General features: G+C 40.0%; 1 protein-coding gene across 1 annotated transcript in view; it reads left to right on the top strand.

The window, feature by feature from the left end:
* Positions 1–19,488, top strand: part of LOC122770451 (noelin-2-like) — a 32,805-nt gene extending 13,317 nt beyond the window's left edge. The window contains exons 4-8 of the mRNA XM_044027312.1: positions 7,011–7,230; positions 9,255–9,361; positions 17,373–17,549; positions 17,632–17,805; positions 18,589–19,488. Of these exons, the coding sequence (XP_043883247.1) occupies positions 7,011–7,230; positions 9,255–9,361; positions 17,373–17,549; positions 17,632–17,805; positions 18,589–18,909 (999 nt within the window). The 3' untranslated portion in view covers positions 18,910–19,488. The remainder of the gene's footprint in view (positions 1–7,010; positions 7,231–9,254; positions 9,362–17,372; positions 17,550–17,631; positions 17,806–18,588) is intronic.
* Positions 19,489–27,312: the final 7,824 nt, after the last annotated feature.

The following is a 27,312-nucleotide window of genomic DNA, read 5'->3' as shown; positions in this document are numbered from 1 at the left end:
GTGCGGGTAATGTGAGGGTTTGTATTTTATAGCAAAGATAGTGATGATGTTGAAACCAGCCATAAAGAACATTTCCCCTGTCTACATGCTTTATAAGAATGGTAATTTTAAACTTTCTTTAGTCCAGCTTTAATGCTGTATTTTGTCATTTGATGTACAATCACTAAACCAGGGCTAACTGGGCATCTTTACTGGTATTTACTACAGACTCCGTCACATAGCTTACTTTTAAGGTATGTCGTTTGATGGTGAAGAAATACTCAATTCAGAATAGGCCTGCAACTAATGGTTGTTTTTATAATCTTCTTTTTACTTTTTGATCCATGAAATGGGTGGTAATCAGTTGTAATTATTTATTTGTTATATGAAGCAAAGAAACCAGAAAATATTATTGTTTTAATTATTAAAAAAACAAACAAAATGATTAATCGGTTATCAGAATATATATTTTTTTAAACTAACCCTAACCCAAATCTCAAAATGACCATGTCCTCCAATGTTGTTTTGTCCACCTGGAATCAGAGAACTTTATTTATTCATAAAATAGAAATACTTGAATAATTAAATAGCTCAATAATAATCAAAAAACTGATTATTTGTTGCAGCCCTGAATGATTGTAAAGAAATGTAACATTTTAGTGAGAGCCTGCATACTTAAGGGCCAGGTTGTGCGTATGCAGGTACCAGCGGACTTCCTCATATAACCTTAAGCAAGTTTCCATGGTTACTCGCCTCTTCGTTGTCTCTTTTGACCAAAACAAGAGTGTGCCACCAACTGGACTTGAAAGTGTTATTCCAACGGGAGCATGTACTGGAGGTTTGCTCGTGTTCATCTGTGTAGGGTCCACGTGGACCCACCTGGATGCAGAAAGTAAGACTCTGACCTATTTAAAAATTTGTACATTTGGCCTATCAACATCAGGTCTGACAGTACCTCTAGCTTATGTTAGCCTAAGTCTTTGGTCACATTACATCCTTTAAAGTCCACTTCTAACTGATACCACCAAGTCTGTGCAGTCAATATGAAGATTAAGTATAGCCAACAGCTGGTTTGCTTCGCTTGGCATAAACACAAAAGCAAGAAAATGATTCAGGCTCTGAAGAAAAATCCTTATATAAAAACCTCTATTTTGTTTTAAATGTTTGCAAATCTGGAGGGTCAATACTTTCCATTGATTTTCGGAGAATGTGTGTGGTAGGGTTGGACTATATGTCTAAAAATGCTGTCATGATATGAAAAAAACAAAACAAATCACTATAGTCTCTCGATAATAATTGATATGATTTGTTTGTGCTTTGTAGCAAAAATTGAAGAAACCACTCAATTGCGGTTTTAAACTTCTTTGGAGGAAATGACAAACACATTAAACAGAGAAGCATTTCACAAATCCAAGGTAAAACATTGTGTTTGCAAGGGGCATAAACATCAATATATATTGAACATTTGCTCCATAATTATTGAAGAAATTGTCTGCGATAAATGGTCGGTGTCTACATAGCTCTTACGTAGTCTTAAAAATCACTCAACGTGCTTCACACTACATTCTTGTCTTTTTATCATTCACACCAATTAACACAAACATATGGTGCATCTATATGTAGAGATTTTTCTATTCCAGATTATTCACACACACTGACACGCTGCCAGCACAGCTGCCAGTAACAATTTGGGGTTAAGTGTCTTGGCCATGAACACATCAGCATGTAAATAGAGGAGCTGGGAATTGAATCCCTAACCTCCCAGTTTGAAGATGACCCACATTAGGTTCTGGTCCTCAGTCAGCCTGCAATACATACAGTGTATTGTAATAGAATTATGGCCCAGGCCTAGTGTGTGCCAGACTAATTCTTGGAGCAGTAACGCATTTCAATCTTCGCTAAAAGCCTTTCAGCTGCTAACCTAATTAGCTCCTGACCTTAGCTACATTTAGCATACAGACAAGTTTCCCAAAATGTCAAATTATTACATTAAAATTTGAAAACAAACACAAGACAGATTAAATATAATGAGACCATAAACTCAACATTTAGAATCATGAGCAGGTCTGTGAAAGACAAGCAACGAAAAAGGTGTACACCAAATACAAGTACACACACACACGCACACATGCACGACACTGCATTGACTGCCGTTCACAGCCTAGCTTTATCTCTAACCTTAAGCATAACCTGTTAATGCCTAACCCTAACCTTAACTTAACCGCAATTCAAATCTTAAACTTAACCAGTTCCTCAAAAATAAGGTTCTGCCTCATTAGGACCAGGTTTCTGTCTCCATGAGGACAAACACAAGTATGCACACACACACACAAACAATCCCTTACTTCTCCAAATAGAGAGTATTACCGCCTTCCCATAATTCCCTGCTGCCTTTCATCTTGTGCAAACATCTTCTTAACAACATCATATGGCTCCTGGGTCTGTTTTTAAGTTTTTATACAGTTAGTCTTTGCATATGTGTGTGTGTGTGTGTGTGTTTGGCTCCCTAGGGAATTTTCACAGTCATAAGCTTTTGCCTTTGCTCTGAGAGGCACAACTAGTGAATATTTATGTGCAGCTACAGTCGGTTTATCAATAACTAAACAGTATTTTTATCCCATGGAAGGGAGGCAGCGGGATGAGAGGATGTCAACCAGGGAGATTAAGACAGTCTGATAGATGGGCTAATAGGGAGCTTGAGAGAGATGAAGGAATCAGGGAGAAGGGTATTGCTTATTGCCGTTTTACTCTGAGGGCAGGAGGGATGATGGAAATGAGTGGGAAGGTAAAGGTCAGACAGAGAGTGCAGGGGTAAGCGAGTGAAACTGGAAAGGAGAGATTAGAGAGCTGAAGATGAAACAGAAGACGTGGCAGGGGGGAATAGCCAGGTGAAGGGTTAACTCTGCACCAGATCATGCCATCTAATCGATTTTAATACTTTACATGTTTAATGAGTTTCCAATTATTGAATCAAAGCTGTTACACAATATTCACTCTTTTATTGTGTGTTTTGATTGAATGGAGCTACAGCTTCATAAAATGTTTTGTCATTTCAGGTAAGTATTTAGTTCCCAAATCATTCCTAAGATGACAGGAAAGGGATTAGACATGCAAAGTATTTGATGGCTGCCAAGCATCTTTGCTGTATGTGTCGTCGTGTTGGGGTGTGGGCGTGTGAGCTGTTCTGTGAAGATGAGGTTTTTGTCTTTGCTTTTGACACTTCTTCAAATCTTTTTACCCCCATATCAAATCTGACTCCTCTCTACACGGCAAGTCATTTTTTGATGGGGGATACAAGGGTGAGAAGACATGTTAGTGTCAGGGCATAAAGAGATATATAAAAGGATATATAAGAAACAAACCCTTGATCCTCCTGCTGCAATAAAAACTGTATTATATGTATAATTCATACACTAAATATTGATCCTCCTTCAAGCTAATTTTACCAAAAGTCCTTACAAAAGTTGTAATGATTCACACAGTCATTATTTTGCAGTGACAGTAACATGAGCAGAGCAGCCCAATCATCCTTTCCTCCGGCCACATCTTCTCCATGTCTGCTCCTGTGGGACTGTGTGGGACTGTGAGGCATTCCCAGGGCAGATGGGACATTCAGCCCCTCCAGCATGTTCTGGAGCAAAGTTGTCCATTTGGCTCGTTTCTTTCCTCACTGTTTAGTGTCTTAGCTCCTCACAGGGATGTTTGGAAGATATGCTAGGATAGAGATGGTGCACACACAAATGTGTAAACGTAATTAATTTGGGGGGAAAAAAAAAACACATCAAACTCAACCAGATTTAACCACATCTAAAAAAAGTTGGCTTGGACCGGTCCAAACTAATCTGACTGTTCCTTTTATTCAGGATTCAAAGTGAAACTAAAACACAGGGGGGAAAGTCACAGATGCTCTCTGTCTTCTTCACTGCACAATGGTCTTTCCCCTCCCATGGCTGAGTCCTTTTTACTTTTCACCATGAGTCCCCATCAACTGTGTAATGGTGTTAAGGCAGGAGGCAAAGACTCAGGGCCAACAGCTTGTAAAAGAATGTCACATTTACTAAGTGGTCAGAGACAGGAGCACAGTCCAAAAGAGATAAAAATAAAATGAAACCAAAAACATGAGTAAAGAGTCATGAGAAACAGTGCAAGGGATAAAGCATTGTTTCCTCTTCTAGACTGTGACAAATCACCAATTACATAAGTCATTGTTAACTTAGGGTTTGGGTCATACTTACCGGGATCTGTATCCGTGGAGGGTTGCTTTGCATATTCCGTTCATAAAACAATTATCTCTGTCACTCTTGCTTTCTGTGCATGCGTACTCCATCTCACATTCCACGTTAGTATTGGCAATTTCTCATCAGGATTTCCTAATTTGTTCGTCCTTGTATACTTTGAGAGCTGACTTGTGCGGACATCCTCATATAACCTGAAGCTAGTTTCCATGGTTACCGTCTTCTTAGTTGTCTCTTTTGACCAAAACAAGAGCATGCCACCAACTGGACAAGACGGTGTGCGACAGAGAGCATGTGCACAGATTCAAACTGGAGGTGTGCTCGCAGGTTCCACACAGACGGAATTTAAGGCTGACTCCGCTTCATTGTTTTGCTTCATTGTAGCTTTAGAGCTGTGCTTGCAATGCGGTTCTCAGTGCTATTTGCCTCACACACTGTCGTGTATAAAGATTTTACTGTCCTTACAGACAGTCAGACCTTATAGGTCTAGCTGCACATGAGAGGGAACTACATTCATGTGCATGTGCACCCCAACCACACCCACTGACTGAACTAGAGAAACTAGTCAGAGAGGCAAACCTCCACCAAGACCACTCACTTAACCACTCTGTCAACACACCCATCTATTTTACAAGGTTAACAATTGTTTTAAAATATATCCTTAACCGGATTTGGAATCAACACCAACATCTAATCATTTCTTCCTTGTGCCATAATCTACATCCTCGGGAAATTTAATTAAAATCTGTCCTTTCCTTTTTGAGTTATGCTGCCAAAAAAACACAACCTCCTTGACAGAGGTAATTAATTCTTTGGGAAATACTCTGCGACAATCTAGCAAGTCGACTGAGCACACAAAATAAATGGTTCCCTGGGGAAATAGAACTGCTACAGGTGAATAGTGATGTTCAAAGACAGTAAGAAGATGTATGAAGAAGTGTTAGAATGAAACAGGGAATGTGACTAGTAACATGAGTAGAAAAGCTGGATGTAACAAACTAATTACCAACTGATGCACCTTGAGGACACTTCCACAGAACTTCCTGACTCACTCGAAATGTCATACGCTATTTCCTCTGTAGCGTTGTTTTATCTTATCTAAAATATTTATCTCTTGTATTCCGAATCCATGATTGAATGGCATTGAAAAAAAACATCAATACACTTTCAACCCTACAATTTTTCTGTGAATAGCGATACATGCAGTAGCTGCTTTGAGACAGTCTCAGACTCTTTGGAGATTGTTTTGCGGGGCTGTATGTGTGAACACAAATGTTGTCATTCCAAGCCTGCCCTGGATATTCTACTACCAGCGTGTCTAATCTCTGGATAATGTCCAACTGAGCTTGTGAGAGAACACAGCAGGAGAAACTCAAGATCCCCCTCTCATAAAACCTCTGAAGGTTCCCTTGCTCTTGTGAAGATGTCTTACCCACACCATCTCCTGCTGCATTCATCATACACTACATGGACAAAAGAATTTGGCCACACCTGTTAAGTGTGTAATTCAAGTGTTCCAATCAGGCTTTTGGCTAGGCCCCTTATCTTCAATGAAGGACAATCTTAACACTTCATCATAGCACTACGTTTTGGACAAGGCTATGCTTCCAACTTTTCTATTCCAACATGACAAAGACATGGTTTGACGAGTTTGGTGTGGAAGAACTTGACTGACTCTTGACCTCAACCCCATCGAGCACCTTTGGGATGAACTGGAACAGAGATTGCGAGCCAGACCTTCTTGTCCAATATCAGTGTCTGCATCAATCATAAATGCATTACAGAATTAATGGAGACAGATTCCAATAGAAACACTGAAGTGTGGACATTGTTATAGCTGCAAAAGGGGAACCACCTTCATATTAAGTACTGTATATAGATATATATATATATATGTATATATATATATATATATATATGTACACAAATATGTCATTACAGTCCCTGTTTGTGTAATGGTCAGGCATCCAAATACTTCTGTCCATATAATGTGCGTCAACGGCAATTCCGAAGAACGTCTGCACCTGAGTCTTTAGATTTTATCCAGAGTTGATGTTTTCAAACTGCTTCTAACACATGCCAGGCTCAAGCTCCTGACAGCGCAGTAATAACATATAGTAATATAGTAGGAGTATAGTAATAATATATAGTTTTCTTAGTAAACGAAGATCTTCATTGAGTGGAAAATAACACAAGAAAAAAGGGGGAGAAAAAAAATCAGGGATAATACATTCATTTTTATGATTTATTCATCATAAAATTCATCACATTATACACATCCAATCCTTTTCATTTTTATGAATAAAGAGTAGCTTAGGTCTTGTTTTGGAACTGTGGTGCCTGTTTCCATGGTAGTTTGTTGCCAATCTACTTGTACATTATTGCACTCATGCAAGTAAACTAATATTCATGTGGAATAGGCCTTCAGATTGCAGGGTGTTTGCTTTCAGGGAAAGAATAAACTCACTTCGAAGCTCCTGAGGACACCTCCTTTTTTCTTGTTCATTCAGTTTCTAGGTCACTGTCTGCAGGGTGAAGGAGCGATGATGGGGAGAACCATTATTATGTGAGAGAATCCACAATGAGTTGTACGACTGTGGAGTCTCCTCTTAGTTTAACAAAACCTGACTTCGACAGGGATCAAGTTGTTACACTAAGGACAATCTGACCAAATGCATAAACTACCTCACTTGGCTGTGAAGGAGCAGCAGTTGCTCTATTCATAGCTACCACACCATTAAGAGAGAGTGTGTACCCTTAACATCATTTTTCTTCCTGCCTCTCATGCACCCACAGGAGTTAAAGGGCCAGATGTCTCAGTTACGGCCCCTTCTGTCAGTAGTGGAGCAGTACCGACTGGACCTGCAGACGTTGGCCACCCTACGACTGGAGCTCCTCAACCTGTCAATCATCCTGACAGCCATTCAGGAGGAGGTCGGGGCATACGACTACGAGGAGCTCCAGCAGAGGGTTCTACTCCTGGAAACCAGGCTGCACAGCTGCATGAACAAATTGGGTATGTACAAAATGTATAGAAAAGGGGATGTAACACTAACTCGCTGTCACCTCAATTATTAAACACATTAAGGTGAGTTCACTCATCACAAGAAGCACCACTTAATCTGAAACCTTCCCTCAGCCCACAATACTCAGGAGGAGATTTTTGGTTATCTTTTTTGGACACTTGCCTTGCAATTCTTAACAGAAAACCTTCTTTAGACACAATCTTTAGGATTAGGATTAGTAATTTTTTGTAAACACACCCAGACCTCTGAATTTAACCCATCCTTATTACACACCAAAAGTGAACACACACACAAGCCGGGCGCAGGAGCAGTGGGCAGCATTTATCTGTGCCCGGGGAGCAATGGGGGATTGAGTGCCTTGCGACCTTCCAGTTAAGAGCCCAATTCCTTTCCTCATGGCCTTGGGGTGTAAAGGTAGAGAGAGTCTGACCAAAGATGCCAGTGTATTGCACCGTGAGAACTGTGGGATCTAGCGGGGTTTATGCTACATAACCCCAGACTTCTCTGTAGCCGAGCGCATTTTCCAACTCAGTTGCTGCTCCCTCATCGCCTCGATAGTTTTCATAGACTGCAGTAAACTCCAGAAACAGAAATTAACACAAATTAATTGATGATGTTCTGTCTGACTACCAAGGTCATATACACATACTGTACACCACTAAAATTTGATAAATCATTATCTTATTATTGAGTAGGAGGAAACAGTGTTCATATTATTTAATACTATGGATTAAAAGTCAGAGTGTCTCTGCATCTTTACGTCTAATCAAAACCTTGTCTAAAGACCTAATTTGATGTTCTAAAATCTAGACTGAGGACATTTTCTTTTAGGACACCCAGTTTATGGACATGGGGCTCAGACCAAGGAGAGACTAGCTGGTGCCTTATTGTCTTCTATTGTCTTCGTTTTTTAGCACAGGGACTTGTTAGTTGCCGGTCTACTGCTGCCACACTTAGTAGCTAAGGATTTCACACACACAAGTGATAAATTAAGACATTTGAACTTGAAGGCAGCAGTGGATCAACAACTGCTGTGTGTCATGTACAATCACAAATTTTCTCTGTGGGCTTAATTTTCCAGTTGGAAAAGGTGGTTCTTGATGCAGGAGGTGAGCAGGGTGTCTGCATCATATAAACACACACATATACAGTATATGCAGTATCTCTCTGTATATAGATATATAGATATGTATATATACATATATACATATCTATATATATATATATATACATATATACATATATTTAAGATTGAAGGGGTAATCAGAAATTTTGGGAATAGAACACGTTTTCTCTTTCTTGCAGAGAAAGATGTGAAGATCATTTAGCCTTTGTCAGACAGACATGAGAGTGGATAAGTGTATTTGCTAAAACATGAGTTTGACAGGACTATACATATGGACTAAATAAAGAAGTGGCGTTTTCTGGCATATGGTGGTGAAAAATCAATAGATGGGACTTACTGAGCTCATGAATAGACAGCATTAAAGTGAATCATGCAGCGAAAAGTGGTTTGATATACTCTCAGTGTTACTGTTTCATACTCGGAAAGAAAGATGTATAGTGGCACATCACTTTAAGATCTGCGTTACATTGAAACATTTTTTTTACTTTGGTTCAAGGTTTGGCAGCTCTCTCACGTTGTCAGGGTTTTGATTAAAGAACAACAAATACAATGAAAAGACTTCAGTCATAGTTGAAACTGATTTGAACGTCCTTGTCTTCCTGGTCATGACTCTTGTGTGTTATGGTTTTTTTGGAGGAGAAACATCTTTTTTTTTCCTGCCTGTGCTTGGGGCACAAACATATTTTTATATTAATATATTTCATGAACTGCTCGTAAATGGAGTTGAGGTGACCAGGTGACCTTGACAGGCAACATCATTTACTCCAAACAAGAAAATATGAATATGTGACTCTCTTCATTTTCCCAGTTTATGTATTATACACACAAAACAGTGTTTTTTTGTCTCCGTGGCAGAGTTAATAAGATTCTTTCATCATTTGTCTACAGGTTGTGGTCGTCTGACTGCAGTTAGCGGTCCAATCACCGTGAGAGCCTCAGGTTCCCGCTTTGGCTCCTGGATGACTGATGCCATGATTCCCAGCTCCGACAGCAGGGTAGGTGTATACTTTACTGTGTGTGTGTGTGTGTGCATGGGAAGTGAAGCATGTGCTGTTAACATGGTCACAAGGACACCAATGCTCTATATTTGTCTTCAAGTATTTTTTTCTATCTCAGTCTCTCTCTCTGTCTTAATTTTAATGGCGCCGTTGTGCACTCTGTCTCAGCTCACTACAAGCTTCACCCATTTCCTACAAATGTACACACTCCGTTCAGGGAGCGCACACAAAGCTAGTTGTCAAGGCGACTGTCTCCCAGTTGCCAGGTGTGATTTATATCGCCATGGTGACCCTTGCCTGTTCCCTATTAGAGCTTCTCCCTGGTTCCCTTGTGATGAGATGGAGATATACACAGCAGCGCTACCCCAGTTATCACTGTGTTCCCCAAAAACCTGTTAGATTATTATGAGCTGGGCCTCAATCCTGGCCCTCGTGTCTGAATGTAATAGACCTGTAATAATTGATTACTAAATGTATTTACTATTTTGATAATCAATTCATTACATGTTTTTTTTTGTTCCTCTTTGTGATTTTAAAGGGTTTACGAAACACAATTTTGAGACATTTTATAGACAAAACAACAAATTATGATTAACCGTTATTGAAATGAGTTGCAGCTTAATAGGAACCCATTTTTTTTCTTCCTCTGTCATCAAAGCCAGTGTATATGATGTCCTTGAATCAGTGTGTAACATACAGTATATGCTGCAATAATAACCTGGTGAAAATGTATGATGCTTTTTTTTGAGCTAATGAAAACACTGTGTTCTCTGTATATGTTTACATGTGGCGTATCTTAGCACAAATACACTGTTTGTCCTTGATGCTCAACAAACAGGTTCCTTGCTCAGAAAACATTTACAGAGCCCATTTACATTAAATGTCAAACCTGCATTGTGGCAGCAGACTGTCCACTAAACACACTGTAAGCCAGTGGTTCCCAAACTGGGGGGCATGTTTCCTGGTGGAGGACATGGACATAACAGGGGATGATGCACACAGCACTGCCAGCAAAGTAGGTCAGGGATGATAATGCTTTTGTGAGGATTCGGTTGTATCACAACGGAACTTGGGGTAGAAAAGTACTATTAACAATCAGATAAAAAAAAGGAAGTCACAATATTTTGAAATGGACATGTGTGTGAAAGTAGTTGCAGGTGTAAAACACAAGATGACAATTTTTATTTTGCTAATATGAAAGTCTGCCTCCCCAAGAATTCAAATCAATAATTAACCTGTAAGTGCAATTAAAGGTACACACAAATCTCATATTCATTCAGTCAGTCTTAGGGCTTCAACGATTAGTCGATTAATTGATTACTGAACTAATCGTCTACTAAATTGTTAATGGATTGTTCGATCGATCAAGTGTTTTTTTGATAATTAAAACAAGTTTTCTGATTTTTCAGCTTCTTAAATATGAATATGTTCTAGTTTCTTTGCTTCATATAACAAAGAAATCAGTAAAACTGAATAATTTTGGTTTGTGGACAAAACATGACTTTTGAGAACATCATCATTTTGAGGTTAATCGAGAAAATAATCGCTCTGTCTCTGTCTGCCAAAGAGAAAAGAAGAATGCTGCTTAACTGCTTACACCAGTGGTGTAAGCAGTTAGATTTCTGTACAAGTCCTCCAGTAGACATGTGTAATCACCACTGTCTATAGCTGCTCCTATACCTATATATATTAGTTACTGAAACATCACCCATCAACTGAGAACATTTTAAAAATTTAAACACACTCATGAGTGATTCGAGATGAGTAAAGTCATTCCCGTACGTCCTTTGGTATCCATGACTACACTGTCTGCATCGGGTCCCAGTTTGACATTTATGAATTCTTTATTAGCTCATCAGTGAGTGTCAGTGTGCATATGTGTGCACACGCTACACCTAACACACACAGATGTGTGCACACACACCTGTCGCTGTATTTGAGAGCAGCTGCTGAGGTGTGAATATCTCCTAATCTGTCAAGATGTCTGCGCTGATCGTGTGTGAGAGAGAGAGAGAGAGAGAGAGAGAGAGAGAGAGAGAGCAGGATGTTTGGTGAAGACGACAGGAGAGACAGTAAAATGGAAAAGAGAGGGGGCGAGTGGAAAGCAGAAGAAACAAAGAGTAAGAGGGTTGATGAAAAGAACAACAGTTGGCATAATAAAGGAGTTGGGTGGAAAAGGAAAAACAACTGATGTAGACATTATAGATATGTTGAATGTTTTATGTATTATTGGTCACTCTGCTCACACGTCTATGCCTCACAGGCAGTGAAGTGATCACTTTTTAATGTGATGTGATGAAATCCACACCCCTTTTAAGTCGTCAGATAACGGCTTTTTCCAATACAAAAACAGATTTTAAACATTTTGAGTACTTTTTGCTCATCTAATTATCTGTTTATCTAATTGGTGAAAATGAAATGATATATTACATAATAATAATATATTGCACTTTCTTATAGCCTCTGTATATACTGTACATTTAAACGTAGTAATGGAAAAATGAGCCGAAATGCTCTGTGTTCAAATTGTAGAGTCTATTTTATTTATTTATATAGCCCAACATCACAAACACAATTTGCCTCTTGGCAAAGGGCTTTACAGTCTACAGTGATGCTGTCTGTCCTTAGACCCTCACAGCGAGTGAGGAAAAACCTCAGGAAGAGCCACAGAGGAGGGATCCCTAAGTAGGTGTCACATGTACAGAAACAAGGTCAGCAGATTACAAACAAAACGTCACATTTAAAAAGAGCAGAGAGAGAAGAAGATAAAGACCAGGAGCATTTAAAAAATGAACAACATTAAAGACAGTTATCATCATCAGGATGTGACATACCTCTTGTCCCAACAAGTGTATACAAGTGTATTATATATTTTCCCAACATATAATACAAACAGTTGCTTAACTTTAGAAAGCAGTGATTGAACAGCCCTAATGGTCGGTCTCTCTGATCTACGTTTTATGTCTGAAATAATAAATACATTTATTTAGCCAAACATTTAGCCAACAAATAATAATAAACAACCAATGCAATTATTAAAAAAAGGAATTTTCCCGGCTTGGTATTCAATTTTTTAAAAGATTTTTTGCTGCAGTAGATTGCAGTGTGATATAAAGTTTCTAGATGCAATTTCATTATCAGATATAGTAATATTGCCCTAACTGTGAAATCCTAGGCCGAATACAAATAGTTAAAATAACTGTGAGAAATAATAATGATAATGATAAGGATAATGATTCTGCTGTTTTGTTTGTTTATTTTTTATTTCACTTTTGTTCTTCCACAAATAAATCATCACTGTTAAATAGGGTTTGGACAGTATCCAAATTTTGATGAGTGTTATACTGTGTGTAGCTACACTGGTTCAATAAAAAAGCCACGATTCGTACAGCTGTCTTGATTTTCTTTTTTTCTAGTTTATTATCCTCTCTTTCGCCGTCGACTCAAATAAATCATAAAACACCGTAAAAGCAACAAAGACAAAACATAAAACTCCATATGAGTCCATTGAGAATTATTTTAACAAACTGAAAAATGAAATACAAATAAAACAAAGTACAATTACCGTGTGCGCCTCTTGAACACATTGCAGAAAACCTTCATAACACCATAACTTCTTACCTCCATGACAGTGGTCCCGCTTCTGACCCACAATCCCCTACTTCAACCTCAAACAGAACCCCGTCATGTGACCATGCACTTTCAAAATAAAATGACCTCACTTCAAGGTATTTAAATGACAATAAAATAATTTTACCGACATGTATTTATTCACTTTCAAACACTTAATGAACTCATATTTGTAACAATGAAATCTGTCTCACAGACAGTTACACTGATGTATTATTAAATGATGTATGTGGGCTCAGAGGGAGTGCTAAAATTATTATAATTAAATGAAACATTTATAATTAATATCGAAAGGCAGTAACAACGCAGTGTTCTCCGTGGATGGGATTAATGTCCTATCAACTGTCCAGAAAAACATGATACTAAACTAAAAACTCACACAGACAAAAACTCTTCATTCAGGTGTTAAAGGGTAACTAACATTGTTCTATTTTATCTTTTCTCTAAAACTGTGACCTGCTGTTTTATTGTTTTTTATTATGTTTATTATTCTCTGTAAAGTGTCCTTGGCTGTTTTGAAAGGCGCTTGAGGCTAACTTCACTCAAAGCTCGATTTTGAAAAATGCCAATAATTGGGCTGAGAGCTGTATGATGGCGAGTGTAGGGTTCATGGTCTGGTAGTGAACTGGTCACCAGTTGCAGCTGAGTGAGGTGCTCAGTGAGTCGAACCTCTCAGTCGCTCACACCAAGCTCCAGCATGACTGCTCCGGTGTTTATAAAAGGGGGAGGAGTCTCGGACAGGAAGCCTTGGGCTGATTAGAGAGTGATGAAAGCATGAACTGATGAAGCAAGAGTGGATTAAGAAAGCCAATGGCAACATGTGGAATTTCATTACCTCAGTACTCTGAAGTCTGCGAAGGTCAGCAAATAACATTACTAGATATACATCAGTGGTGATGTATTTACATTTAAACACTAAATGTGTGCTAGAACCTGTCACTAGTTAATTCAGAATCAGTTGTTTATCACGGATGACGGATCATCATCCCAGCCTCCCTGGGTGTCAATGGAGGAAAGTCTGTCTGAAAGGCGGAACCAGTTTTTGATTGACAGCTTTGCAGAAACATACATGACAGCGGAGCCTTTTCTGCCACAGTCCTGTGTGGATTGTGCGAGACAAATAGTCTGGAGACAAATAGCAGGTCGTTGTGTGTTTCCTTGTTCTAGTTGTTATACATTAATTTATGAAGAATTAATGTATGAATAACTGGGCCTGAAATGAGCTTCACCACACTTAAAATACTGAATTAAATGTATGAACATTACACAGCAGATTTGTGTTGTTTTTTTCTTCTGATGGTTATGAAACTGATTCCATTGCTATTTTTACATTCTCTGGTTTACAGTGTTATGTCACCCAACCCCATTGTAAAAAAGAAAAAAAACTCTTTTCAAGTCAGCCCTTCATACAATAACACTACTTTTAGCATCTTACGCAACTGTTTTCAATTCAATTAGAAGAATTATTTTTAGTACACACAGCCAAGATAAACAATCATGTCTGTATCAGTGAATCTTCTTTATGGCCAATAACAGTCAACAGGGTGAGTATCAGCAGATAATGATGTCATCATCAATCTTGTGCTGGGCAGTATGACCAAAAATGTATATCACTGTTCACAACGGTTGCACAAGTGGTCGACTTCTTCAGCTAAACCTGAAACATGTGACACCTTTATAGTTTTTCATATACCTTTCTCGCTGTATATGAAAAATTATTTTATATGTTTTGCTTAATATTCCAGCTTTTTTTCTCCATGTTGTAGACCTGTCACAAAACTAGGGACCATGCGTGAGCGTTGTGGGCCAAAAGAAATCTCAATATTTTTGGGGATTTTGACAATAAGAATTATTTGTCTTGAAATGTTTTATTTGTTTTAGTCTTTAATTGTTGCTTACATATTACATCAGTGGACACAGTGTTTCCCAAAAACAGCTCTTTCAATTCAAGATGCATCACTAAGCTGCAGTGTAGAAACATTGAACGAAACATTCAGATGATCTGCTGTAAGGTTAAATTGTGCAGCATACAAGCAAGCGCAAATAAAATAATTCAAAAACATAACTTACGTTTTTCCATTATACAGTTCTAGCACGACTCAGCTCTACTCGGCTCGATTCTACTCAGTTTGGTATCAGTCACATCATTTTTATTATTGTTATTAAATAACAATAATTGTTTTTTTTAATTATTATTTGCACCACACAGCCCAACTTATACAGTTTATGTTCCCTGTAAGCTTTAGTTTCACTATGTCATTTATTTAGTTCGTCTGGACTGGATTGTCGCATAGAAATGGCAGATTTACGACACAAAGGGAACTAAATTATTCCATATTCAAAACACTGCAGAGAACTGCATTCATGTGAACACAGGGATATTTATTATGACACAGAACCTGCTCTTTATTTTATTTTATTTTTGCTCCTGTTGCGTCTTCACAACAGTGATCATGAGGGAGTGACTAGGAATCAAAATGGTGCAACAGCCTCCAAAATGAAGGTGTTAGTTCAAGACACATCGGGGGGGGAAAACATTTCCCGCTCACCTTTTTTGCACAAACCGTTCATTGTATAATAAGCATCTGGAGCTTATTTATATGAAGCAAATGGTGCGTTCAAATGCATGAAGACTGCATCTGCCAGAGCACAAAGGGACTTCCTTTTGAAACACTGTTCTTTGAATTTTTAAAAAAGTTTCCATTAAATGGGCTGCTGGTGCAGGGAGAAAAATAAGGGAGGTATTTAGAGGAGAACAAATAATGAGAAGAGAGTGTTGATGGTGTAGAGAGAGAGCAATCAGTCTGATTCATTTTCTTCACAAACCACAAGCTGAGAACACTGTTATTGAAAGCCCTCAGAATCACTGCAATCAGTTACCTTTGTCTGAAAGTCTAATTCAATGTGGATTTTAAATATTATGTCTACAAATTAACTGTAATTTAAAATGGTGCTGCCACTGCTGGAGAAATGTTCTTATTCTTTGACCCATAGAAGGAAAGATCCCTTTCATGTGCTCACTCTTTTCTCCCCTCTCTACTTTTTTCTCTGCTGAGGGATTGGTGAACGTCTCTTTCAAAAGATCTTCTCTTCACAGTTCTTTCTGCTTTTTCATCCACTTCACCTCACATCCCTAATCAACCCCTCCATGCTGTCAACACTCAATTTTCTTTCCATCCCGTTAATTCTGTCTCCTCATCCTATTTTCTTCGTCCATTTGTTTGATCCCTGATTGTTCACCATCTCCCTCCCCCATTTCTGCTGCCCTATATTTACACCTCTTCTCATCACTCTCAGATTACCTGGTTTTACTTTTCATTTTCATTTAACTGAGTAATTGTGGGACGTTGGGAATTAATCTTCCATATCCAGGATGTATAATTCATCACCTCTAATTATCTACAGGAATTTATAAATTGCAGGAATGTGGGGCAACCTGAAAGCTGAATTGTTTGCATGCATACGTTCAGAGCTGCACATTGTTTCTCATCTCCTCTGTGCTGTGTTATCCAGATTAAAATGCAAACAAAGAGGTCACACTTAAAAATGACGCACTGCACAAAAACTCTTTCAGGTAATTGCTATTTCTATTAAAACATTTCCTCATATTGGAAGGAAAGATGCAGTAAAACCAAAAACAAATAAAGCACAGTTATTTAGCATCTGAGACTTTGACTTAAAGTTCATTAAATGATTAAAAGATTTTTCATTTTACTCACCGTCATCAGCGAATAATAAATAATTTACTGTCTGATCCTGACCGAGCCTGAGAGAAGAGGAACCAAACCTGGCGGGAGTCAAACATAGTTATGTCCTTAAATGTTGCACTATAATTGGTCAAATGCCCATTTCAGATCTGGTATTAATATCTGTCCTCAATGATCCGATCACAAATGTGTCTTGTGTCAGCATCTAAAAAAGCAAAAAAAGAGAGACAAGAGGAGCTGAGCACTGATGTAGAGTAAGTAGCACTGATCAGACGATGTCAGCTGAGGAGGCAGTCTCTAATCCGGCCTGAGGACAGATTGTGTTCATGCAGCTCAGAATGTGGACAAATGCGTCCTCAAACCACCTCTGTAAATGGTTTTTGTGGTCAGATGTGAGGAAGCAATCGGGCTGTTTAGACCTGTGCTAAGCGTGGTCTGGCCATGATCGGCTCGCTCAGATGTTAATACTCTCCCATCACAGTCCAGATTACATCACAGCGTTTACACAGATACCAGAGGAGATGCAGAAGTCTAGGTCCCTCTTGAGGAAAATTACTTGATTTAAATTGGGTTTAAAGTTGAAAACGGAAGAAGAATGTCACCTACTCTGTGTAGCTTGTGAAGGTTGTTATGATCAGAGAGTTAAACCCTCCGGTTCCTTCTTTGTTCAGGTGTGGTCCATGGATGGTTACTATAAGGGCAGACGTGTGCTGGAGTACAGGACCATGGGGGATTTCACCAAGGGCCAAAACTTTGTGCAGCATCTGTTGCCGCACCCATGGGCAGGAACCGGCCACGTGGTCTACAACGGCTCACTCTATTACAACAAGCACCAGAGCAACATCCTGGTAAGAGACTGGCTGGCGTATGAGAAGAGCAACATTATCAGTTTGATAATAAGATCGCACAACGATGCGTGTGTCTTTCCAGATTCAGTACCACTTCCGCTCTCGCAGCGTGTTGCTCCAGCGCAGCCTCAGCGGTGCCGGATACAACAACACCTTCCCCTACAGCTGGGGAGGATCCTCTGACATCGACCTCATGGCTGATGAGACTGGACTCTGGGCCGTCTACACCACCATCCCCAATGCTGGAAACATAATGGTACAGTCTGGAAACAAAAAGCAGCAATGTTTTCTCTCTGTGGTTTGAAATTGTAGTTACTGTTGTCAGCAGGTTCTTCTCCCCCAACAAAGCTGACAGAGACATTACTGTTGCCATTTGATTGGCATTATTATTTTTTGAAGTCAAGGCTCAGTTAAATATGCACTGAATAATTGATTTCAAATGTGATGGAGCATTACCACGCGACGCCATCAGAACATCAACTATTCAACGTTGTAATGCAAGGACAAACAACTTAAACAACACTCAGTCATTTCCAGTAGGGCTGCAAATGTCTTGTGTTGGCCACACACCAACATTATTCAGGTGTAATGATTTCTTTACACCAGAAAACCAGAAAGTATTCATGTTTAAGAAGCAGAAAAATCAGAAATCTTGTTAAAGTGCAACCTTTGAGCTTTGGTAATTGCACTGATTAAAAATTGTGACTTTAATTTGAAAACAAATCTGAAATGCTTACTATCATTTGTATGTGAAAACTGATTTTATATAGACGTGATATATACAAAGACCTTAGAATCAAGAATCAATCATTTTTATTGTCATTATGAGGACAAAGCGAAATTGTAGCAGCATAAAATAACAAAAATAGTGTTATGAACATATCTTTCACAAACACCGTTTCTATAGCTGTCAGCCTGGTTGATTACTTCATGGACTGCACAGTGTGTGATTCATTCAACAAAAGACATGGCTGGATTTTGTCAAAATTGTGTGACCTGATAAACTGTCTGTGACTGTCTCTGTGTCTCTTGTCTCCAGGTGAGTCGCCTGGACCCTCGCACACTAGAAGTAGCCCAGAGCTGGGACACGGGGTTTCCTAAGCGCAGTGCAGGGGAAGCCTTCATGATCTGCGGCACACTGTACGTCACCAACTCCCACCTGGCCGGGGCCAAAGTCCACTTTGCCTACCACACCAACTCCTCCACGTACGAATACACCGACATCCCCTTCCATAACCAGTACTCCCACATCAGCATGATGGACTACAACCCCAGAGAGAGAGCGCTATACACATGGAACAACGGACACCAGGTCCTCTACAATGTCACACTGTTTCACGTCATTCGGAGCGACGGATAGATCACACGTAGGAAATGGTAACAAAACACAGTAGAGATGGAGAGAATTGATTGTTGACAGGTGCAGTATCACACACACACACACACACACACACACACACACACACACACACACACACATAATGGCTATGAGTGTCAATTGGAAATAGTCTACCATCTGTGTTTGGAACTGTATGATTTCCTGGCAGAGAAGGCGTATAACTAGACACGATACATGGTTGTTGAACACCGGTCTAAAGGTCACAGACAAGAGTATTTATCAAGGTGAAGCCAAGAAAATTAACTGCTTCTGCTACAGAGCCGCTGATAGACAGAAGGAAGTCAGACAGTTGGAGCTCATCCATATTCTGTTGCATTTCATTTCACTTGTGTCTCAAGATTTGATTTTGCAAGTTGAGGTCAAATTGTTGAAGAAAAAAAACTCCCCGAAACTTTGCTCGTGAACTACATCTCAACAAGGTTTAAACCTCGAGCTAGGACGACGGCCCACCGGATGGAGATGTTCTGGGTTTGTGATGTGATTGTGGACGTGTTCAGTCAGCATGGTTGTTCATTCAATAAACCTTACTGTCAAACAACACTGTTGTTGCCTCTGTTTGGAGTAGGGAGAGCCCACAGACCGAAGGGTGAGTCTAACCAGGGACTAACCATTTATTAGGACCTTTGAATGGAAGTGTGAGTGTGAAAATGAGCCAACTTTTGTATGCAAAGTAAACAAAACATACAGTCAACATTTTGAGTTAATGTCACATTATTTAATCTCAAGCCTTTACAAATGTCTTTTTGTTTGACGTAGCAGTAAGCTTGTTCGTTCCAGTGGCTCTCCGCGGTGGCAGTCACGCGGCTACGTGATCGAGCTGGTCTTACAGCGTATGAACATCCTGCCGTTTGTGTTTCACCTGATGTTGAGACTAAAACCCAGGCCTGGTGATGTGGGACACTCAGGCTCTGACTCTTTGTCTTGTTTCCCACCTCCTTTAACAAAACACAACTGAGCTTATTGCTGTGTGAATACTGATGTGCCTCGGAGCTTATTTGGGAAATACAGTCACTATTGAATGCCATTGCTTTAATGTTATTTGTGTACACAGTAAAGCAGTCAGGAAAGTGTCAATTTAACTCTTTATATTTAACTTTTAGTGCTATGTTAAAACAGAATGGGTTCAAAATCCCAATTGTACTTTGTCATAATCAGAACTGGTGTTGAATTGGCACGTTTAGTGTTACTTAAACACTGATTCAAATACATGGGTGGTTTGCTGATGAGCTGACCGTTTGAATCGGGTGGTGTTGGAGGAGGGAAACATGGAAAACATGCAGGGTAGTCGGTCCCCATGGACCTGGATTGTGAAACTGTGGTGTAGAAGAAGGCAGAGCGTCGGGATCACGTCATATTCCCACATATTACATTTCACAATTTCACAAACAAAAAAGTAGTTACCATGGAAAACGTCGGTTCCACTTCAGCAACAGGAATCACCAGACGTTACGTCTGTAATCCACGCAAGGTATTATGGGGGATAGGAATGGAATGGTGGATATAAAGCATACATTACTGATTCAAAACTGAATCCACTTAAAAACAAGCGAGAAGTAACGATGCTATTACAAATGTTCTTCCATCTGAAAGGAAGAAGGTCTCTCACCACACTGCCTCTCTGCTATGTGCAGCCTGAATCACCTCAGGTGCTATTTACTGTCTGGAGAGGAGAGAGTAAGATGTCTCAGAGAAAGGTAAAACACAAAACAAAGGGTGAGGAAACACTGCATCAAACACCATAACTGGAGGTGCAGCTGTGGTGTTTTTCCTCTCTGGATAAATACTGTATAAAGCAACTCAAAACAACCACAGACAATCGATACAGACATTGCAGACACATTTTATCTGAAGGTTTTACTGAACAAATGGAGACAAACGGAGAGAAAGGAGTAACAGACATGTTGCTTTGGAACATGTCTGTACTTCAGTCACAACAGAAGAAATATAAACAGAATTTGCAAGCTGTAAATTAAAATTTAAATTGTGAATGAACAACAATTAGAGCCAGTGTTTTTTAATTAAACATTTCATTAATCCATGATGACATGAGATCAGACAAGTATACATGCTTGTATATCACAGATCACGTGATATTATCATGTTATTATGGATCAATGAAGTCCAAACTAAGTTTCCTTTAACCAAACACTCAGAAGTGAATCTCTTTTACACATAAAGACATTTCACCGGACTGGGTTTTGTCTCACAAAGCCGTGCACGAAATATTTGTTTCGGTTGACGTTCTCATGGAAGCCATTTACAGCATTCATTTCATGTTTTCCTGTGTTTTTCCACGTTTCTAATTGATCCCACCAGTGTGATGGATTATGTGAGCTCATGGTAGAGTGTGGTTTTGAGTTTGGGTCAAGCGCAGCCGCAAAGGTGAACCTGCTCGTTATTATTTAATTGGCTATGAGCTGAAAAGGGAGGACAGCGTCCACAGGGAATAGTCAGTTATGTTTGCTGAGACTAACAAACACACACACACATACACACAGAGAGAGAGAGAGAGAGAGATAGACACATGATCAGGGACAAAAGGATGGAGTAGAAGGGGACAGCAGTGTCACAGATGATCATCAGATCAATAAAAAGCAAAGAAGGACAAAAATCATGCTCTATATTTGTGGATCTAATTGTGGAAACGTCAAAGATGGTCATTTGGTTGCTATGGTGACAGCCGTGATATGTCCAGCTGCCATGAGTATGGTTCGCTGCTTTGAAAACCTGTCGTGACTCCAATTATCTTCCCCCAAACCTTCTTTTTTTTAATAGTGGAGACATTTAAATTAACACTATGTTGGAATAAGTTCATCTTTCTTCAACCAAACCCGACAATTGATGAAAATGTCTTTATACAGACGTGCCCGTAATTCTAAAACCAAGAGGGAAAATCCAATCTCATGTATCAATAAACTGTGAAGATCATAAAATTTTTCATAACAGTCTGCACCATTTGTTTCTTCAGTCTGTGATTTCCAGAATTTCAAACAGCAGCCTCCAGAGTAAACAGATGTGGTCCTGATGCACCCGTTCATTTCCGTTCCAACGCAAAACAAAGGGCAGCACGCTGATGATCACACTTGTTCCAGGTTAATAATAAACAACAAGCTTCACCGTGGTCTTATTAAACTCCTTTACCTCCACCACTCTTTCACGACATCAACTCGGCCGTTACATTGTTTTTGTCATTACCGATCAACAATTCCACAACAACCTTTTGATGTGTGAGTGAACCGAGAGTCATGACGTGAGACTTTGACCTTCAGACTGAGTGGTGTGCATTTTCACTATTACAGTCGCACCAAATGACATTTGAAATTGTAATTGTGTCCACCAACTTTGGCATGTTCTCCCTGTGTGTGTGTGGGAGGGTTTTCTCCGGTTTTTCTCCCACAGTCCAAAGACATGTAGATTTGGGGATTAGGTCAACTGGACACTCTAAATTGACCATAGGTGTGAGTGTGAGAGTGAATGGTTGTTTGTCTCTATGTGTCCCTGTGATGGACTGGCGAGCTGTCCAGCACGTACCCGTCCTATCGCCCTATGTCAGCTGAGATTGGCACAACGCCCCCTCGACCCTCCTGTGGAGGATAAAGTGGTAGAAGATGGATGGATGGATGGATGGATGGATGTCCACCAACTTAACACATGATGTCAGTGGAGTGTAATGGGCACACAGCTCACCACATGTCCGTGACTGGTATTGAAGTTTGTGTTGTTAGCCTTACAGACATGTTACATAACACGCTGGCTTTCTGCTTATTGTTGGACCAGTGACAGACTGTGTATAGACTCCCCGAGTATTTACCTGGAATTCCTTCCATCCCATTGTGCTTCCCTTCCTGTTTTCCCCGTCTCTCTCTCTGTGTCTTCTTTATTTACCCATCTCCCTGCTGTCTTTGGCAGGGCCCCAGTCATTTTGGCACGATTCCTGCTGCAAGGTTCCCTTCTCTCTCCATCTATCACCATCATTGGCTCGGATTTTCTGCATTGTGGAAGAGCTTCACTGGAAGACCCACACAGGGATAACACAGTCATGCCCACACACACACTGTAACAGCCTTGGACAAAAAGCTGCTCAGTGTGGAATGCACACTGGATATATCATTTTTACCTTTTTATTTATTCATCTCCATCTTTCCTTGTGTCTCCTGGGCAGATATCAGCGCGATTAATAATTTACTGCTGTTAAAAGAGACCACCTGGGGAGACAGAGGACGGAGTAGAGACAACAGAACAGGAGGAGACAAAGTGAGGAGAGAGATAAAATCCTGTTATGACAATATGGGGTAAGACAGAAGCTAATGCTCAGGCTGAACGCACATCGATGCAGAGGCTGAGACAAATGGCCTGTGATTGTGTTTAAATAATCATGGAGTAATCAGCTCATTTAACGAGGGCACAGGCTGCGGGACTGGGAGGGAAACACAGGTAGGAGGCAGGAGGGAGAGGGGGAGGTCAGGGGAGGTGGGGAGGTGGCAGGGAGGGGTGGCAGGAGGAAGAGGGGAGGTCAGGGGAGGTGGCAGGTTGTTTCCCTCAGAAGAAAACAGGGATGTAAACGAGTAGCACTGGGGCTGTCGGGGTCACACAGAGAGAAAACAGAGGCGCAGGTTCCACCGGGGCTCATCTGCAGTTCTATTAATAGAAGTCGGCACACTGGGGATGAGAGAGGAACCAATTAGATTTAAGCATCACTAGCAGTGGCAAACCCTCCCTCTGTGTCTCTCACACACACACACAAACACACACACACACACACATATTTACAAAGCTGTCAGACTTATTGTCTCTGTCACTTAGTGTCTCCCAGTTTCATCTCTTTTGGGACCTCTGCTCCTAGTGAAGCGACACTATAAAAGCCAGGCTGCTCAGGATGACCCTCGCTGATGTCTGGCCGGCCATGATGTGTACAGGAATGCTGCTCATATTGGCCTGATGCTCTCAGAAAGACTGGGGACCTACGATCTTACACGGTCACATGATGGGGACACAAATCAAGTCCCTATTCGGTAAATGACTACATTTTAAGGTAAAGGTTAGGTTTAGGCCAGTGGAAATGAATGTAAGTCAATGCAATGTCCTCTGAAGTCATGGAAACCAGTGTGTGTACATCAGCAGTGTTGCTCAGTGACAGCTGTGGTTTAAATCTTATTTAAAGAGGCATCACGCAAATTGTTTTGTCCAGAGCAGTTGCAGGAGGAGGACTCCTATTGTTTGGTGCCTGTCAAAAAGATGCTGCAATAGCACGACACTGCTACTTTTCCCCAAGGAAGTTGTCAACACCGCCGAAAACAAACATGAGTGAAAAGTTGCAGCGCTCTACAAACATTTCACAGCTTCTCCTCTGGTTTTCTGGCTCCTGAAGTAGACGCAGTCACTCACTGTCCAGAGCAGAAGATAAGCTGTGAGAGTCACACTTTGAACTTGTTGTCATAGGTTTGTTCTGTGCCATTTCCTGTTTTAATTTGAAACCAAACATTCTCCTCTCGTTACAGATGAGGTCACGTCCTGTCATGGCTCCTCGTGCCCCGCCCTCGTTAGTTTCACCTGTGTCCAATTAGACACACCTGCAGGATGTAGTCATCAGTCTGTCTCTGCCAGTTTGTCTGTTCATTCTCCTCATGGTGATCCAGCATTTTTCTCTGTGGAGTCTCTTGTGTATGACCCTTGTTTTCTTTGACTCTCCCCTCAGATTGGCAGTAAGTCAGAATAATCAGACTAATATTATTCCTGAGTATTGTTAAAGATCAGCTGGTCGTGTTACTGACCCAGTAAGGAAAATGGAAAATGCATGTAGCCTGTCTCCACTGAGTGAATACACAACATGCTCTTGTTATAAGTCTCTGCCTGTCTTTTATTTCTTCATTAATTCATTAATGAGGTTCCTTTTCTCTCGCGAGGTTGAGTTGTTTCAGTCAATTATGCCGTTCAACCATCTGCTGTTTGGATCAGTGTCATTAGATACAGGAGAACGCTATTCTCTTTGGGGTTCTTTTGTTTTTAGTTGCACCATGGGTGTCATAAATTAAAATTTTCCAACAAAAGTTATTAGTTTTTTTATTATTAATAATAATAATAATAATAATAATAATAATAATTATTATTATTATTATTATTATTATAATAATAATATTATAATAATATATAATAATAATAATAATAATAATAATAATTATTATTATTATTATTATTATTATTATTGTTCTTATTTAATCATAATGTAACTGTAGTGCTGCTATCCTGGCCATGTCTACCTTGTAAAGGAGATCTGAGATCAATTGGTTTAACCTGGTTTAAAAAAAAAAAGGCTAAATAAAAAATAAAATAAAAAAAACAGGTTTTAGCAACAAACAAAAAAACCTCTTGTTTCTCCACCTGCGTTTGGGCCTTTATGGTTCATAAATATGGTTTAAGCAGGATTGGGGTGATATCACAGAATCAGTGGACTGATCCTTGCATCCATCCACAAAACTTTAGCAAAACAAACTTGAACGCCTTGTAAATCACTGGTTTGAGCCAGATTAACTCCACAGGGACTATAAGGACTATATATGCTCATGAGGATTCACCTTTATTCAGATGAACGTTCTGAAAATAAGGCTCTTCATAGGGAAGAGGATGAATTTCAAGTTTGCCAATGTCAGCTGTCACATTAGAGGTTTCAAAGCACAGTCACAAGCAGGAATGAGAAAGAAATCAGTTTTACACGACTCATAACTGATCTGTCCTAGTTTCTCGTCTTTTATGTGTGTGTCAGTGCGAGTAAAAGGCAAATTATGAAGAACTGTTGTTTGAATAAAAGCTTTGTGTAAATCCTGATACATAACTAACAGAAGCCGTGTAGAGATGTTTTCCTAAGACGGTGGTGAGAGAAAAAGCTCAGTGAGGATGAGGATGGATGTGACGCTGAGCAGAAGTCACAATGTGAAGAAGCTGGAGATGATGTTACTGCTGAAGCTTTTACACAGGAATGACATCCTCCTGCAGCAGGGACAGACCAAATGTAACAGTAACAAGATGTTGGGATCGTAGAGGTCAGGGGGGGAAGATGGGATGTTGGGAAGGTGAAGATCAAAATAAGCCTGACTGTGCTTCACATGCATCATCCAAATTCTTTAGAGTAGCGTTCATCAAGCTGAAGTCTTTTTAAAAGCTTTTATTCTAATCACACAACAACAGTTTGCTTGACAAGCTTCAAACTTGGCAGATGACCTACTAAGGGCATCAGTGAGTGTGGTCCTGTCTTTGGCAATGTTTGGAGGAGAAATGCCAGAGACGTATCAGTAGAAATGCCAGAGACGTATTGTTAAAAGACAAGTCTTAAGAATGATTTTCTTTCCATCACAGAGTATCGTCCCAGTGTCAGCTTTTGGGAACAGACATGTAATTAAACAGACGTCTGAAGTTTAAATGAGCAGAAACATGTCTGTGTGTTTACATGGAGGTGCCTTTATAGCACATACTGTACCCATGAGTCTCAGCATTACTCACTACCTTCACTCTTGTTCCCTCTCACTCTCTAATTTGATCTCTCGTCTTCCCTCTGAGTCTCTCTTCATTGAGATGCTGTCTCTCTCCCCTCATCCATCACAGCACTGCCTCCCTCTCCCACTCCTCTTATCTCATTACTCTCTCTAATTAGCCCCAAACGAGCCCGTAGGAACCAATAATACGCCTTCGCTCACGCATATCCATGAGGTTCACGCACACACATTTGTAAAGTTGTACTTAATTGTGTGTGTGTGTGTGTGTGTGTGTGTGGCATGCGTCTTACTTTCTGATGTTTGGATTTAGTGCTACAACCATGCGTTTTAACAGACTATACATTGGTTGTGTGTGTGGTGTGTGTTTCTGTTTGTATTTGTTACCTCTTAAAGGACCTTTTCTGGCATAAACACTGACCTTGTCAGGAACAGTAGTCCTCATGGAGACCAAAACCTGACCCTAATGAGGCAGAACCTCATTCTGGTTAGTTAGGTTAGGGTTAGAGTTAGAGTTAGGCATTAACTGGTTATGGTTAATGGTACAATGGCTTTGTTAAGGCTGTACACATGAATGGATGTCAATATGGTGTCTTAAAACAACGGGCTGTGCAAACCTGTGTGTGTGGGTGTGTAGGTGTGTGTCGCCAGCTTGTGTCCCAGTTGGACAGGAAATGGGTGTGTGCTTGGCAACGTATACATACTGTTCACACACTAAAACTGTGTGTGCGAGCGTGTGTGTGCGTGTGTGTGTGTGTGTGTGTGTGTGTGTGTGTGTGTGAATGAGCCACATCAAGTCCAGTGTGCATCACTGATATTTTTAGAAGTTACACCTGAAGAGTATGTATATGTATGTATATGTATGTATATATATATATGT

Source organism: Solea senegalensis, linkage group LG6 (genome assembly GCF_019176455.1).
Source record: "Solea senegalensis isolate Sse05_10M linkage group LG6, IFAPA_SoseM_1, whole genome shotgun sequence".
In the NCBI taxonomy this organism is placed as follows: Eukaryota; Metazoa; Chordata; class Actinopteri; order Pleuronectiformes; family Soleidae; genus Solea; species Solea senegalensis.
Note: the sequence above shows the minus strand (reverse complement) of the source record. Positions and strands in the feature narration are given on the sequence as shown.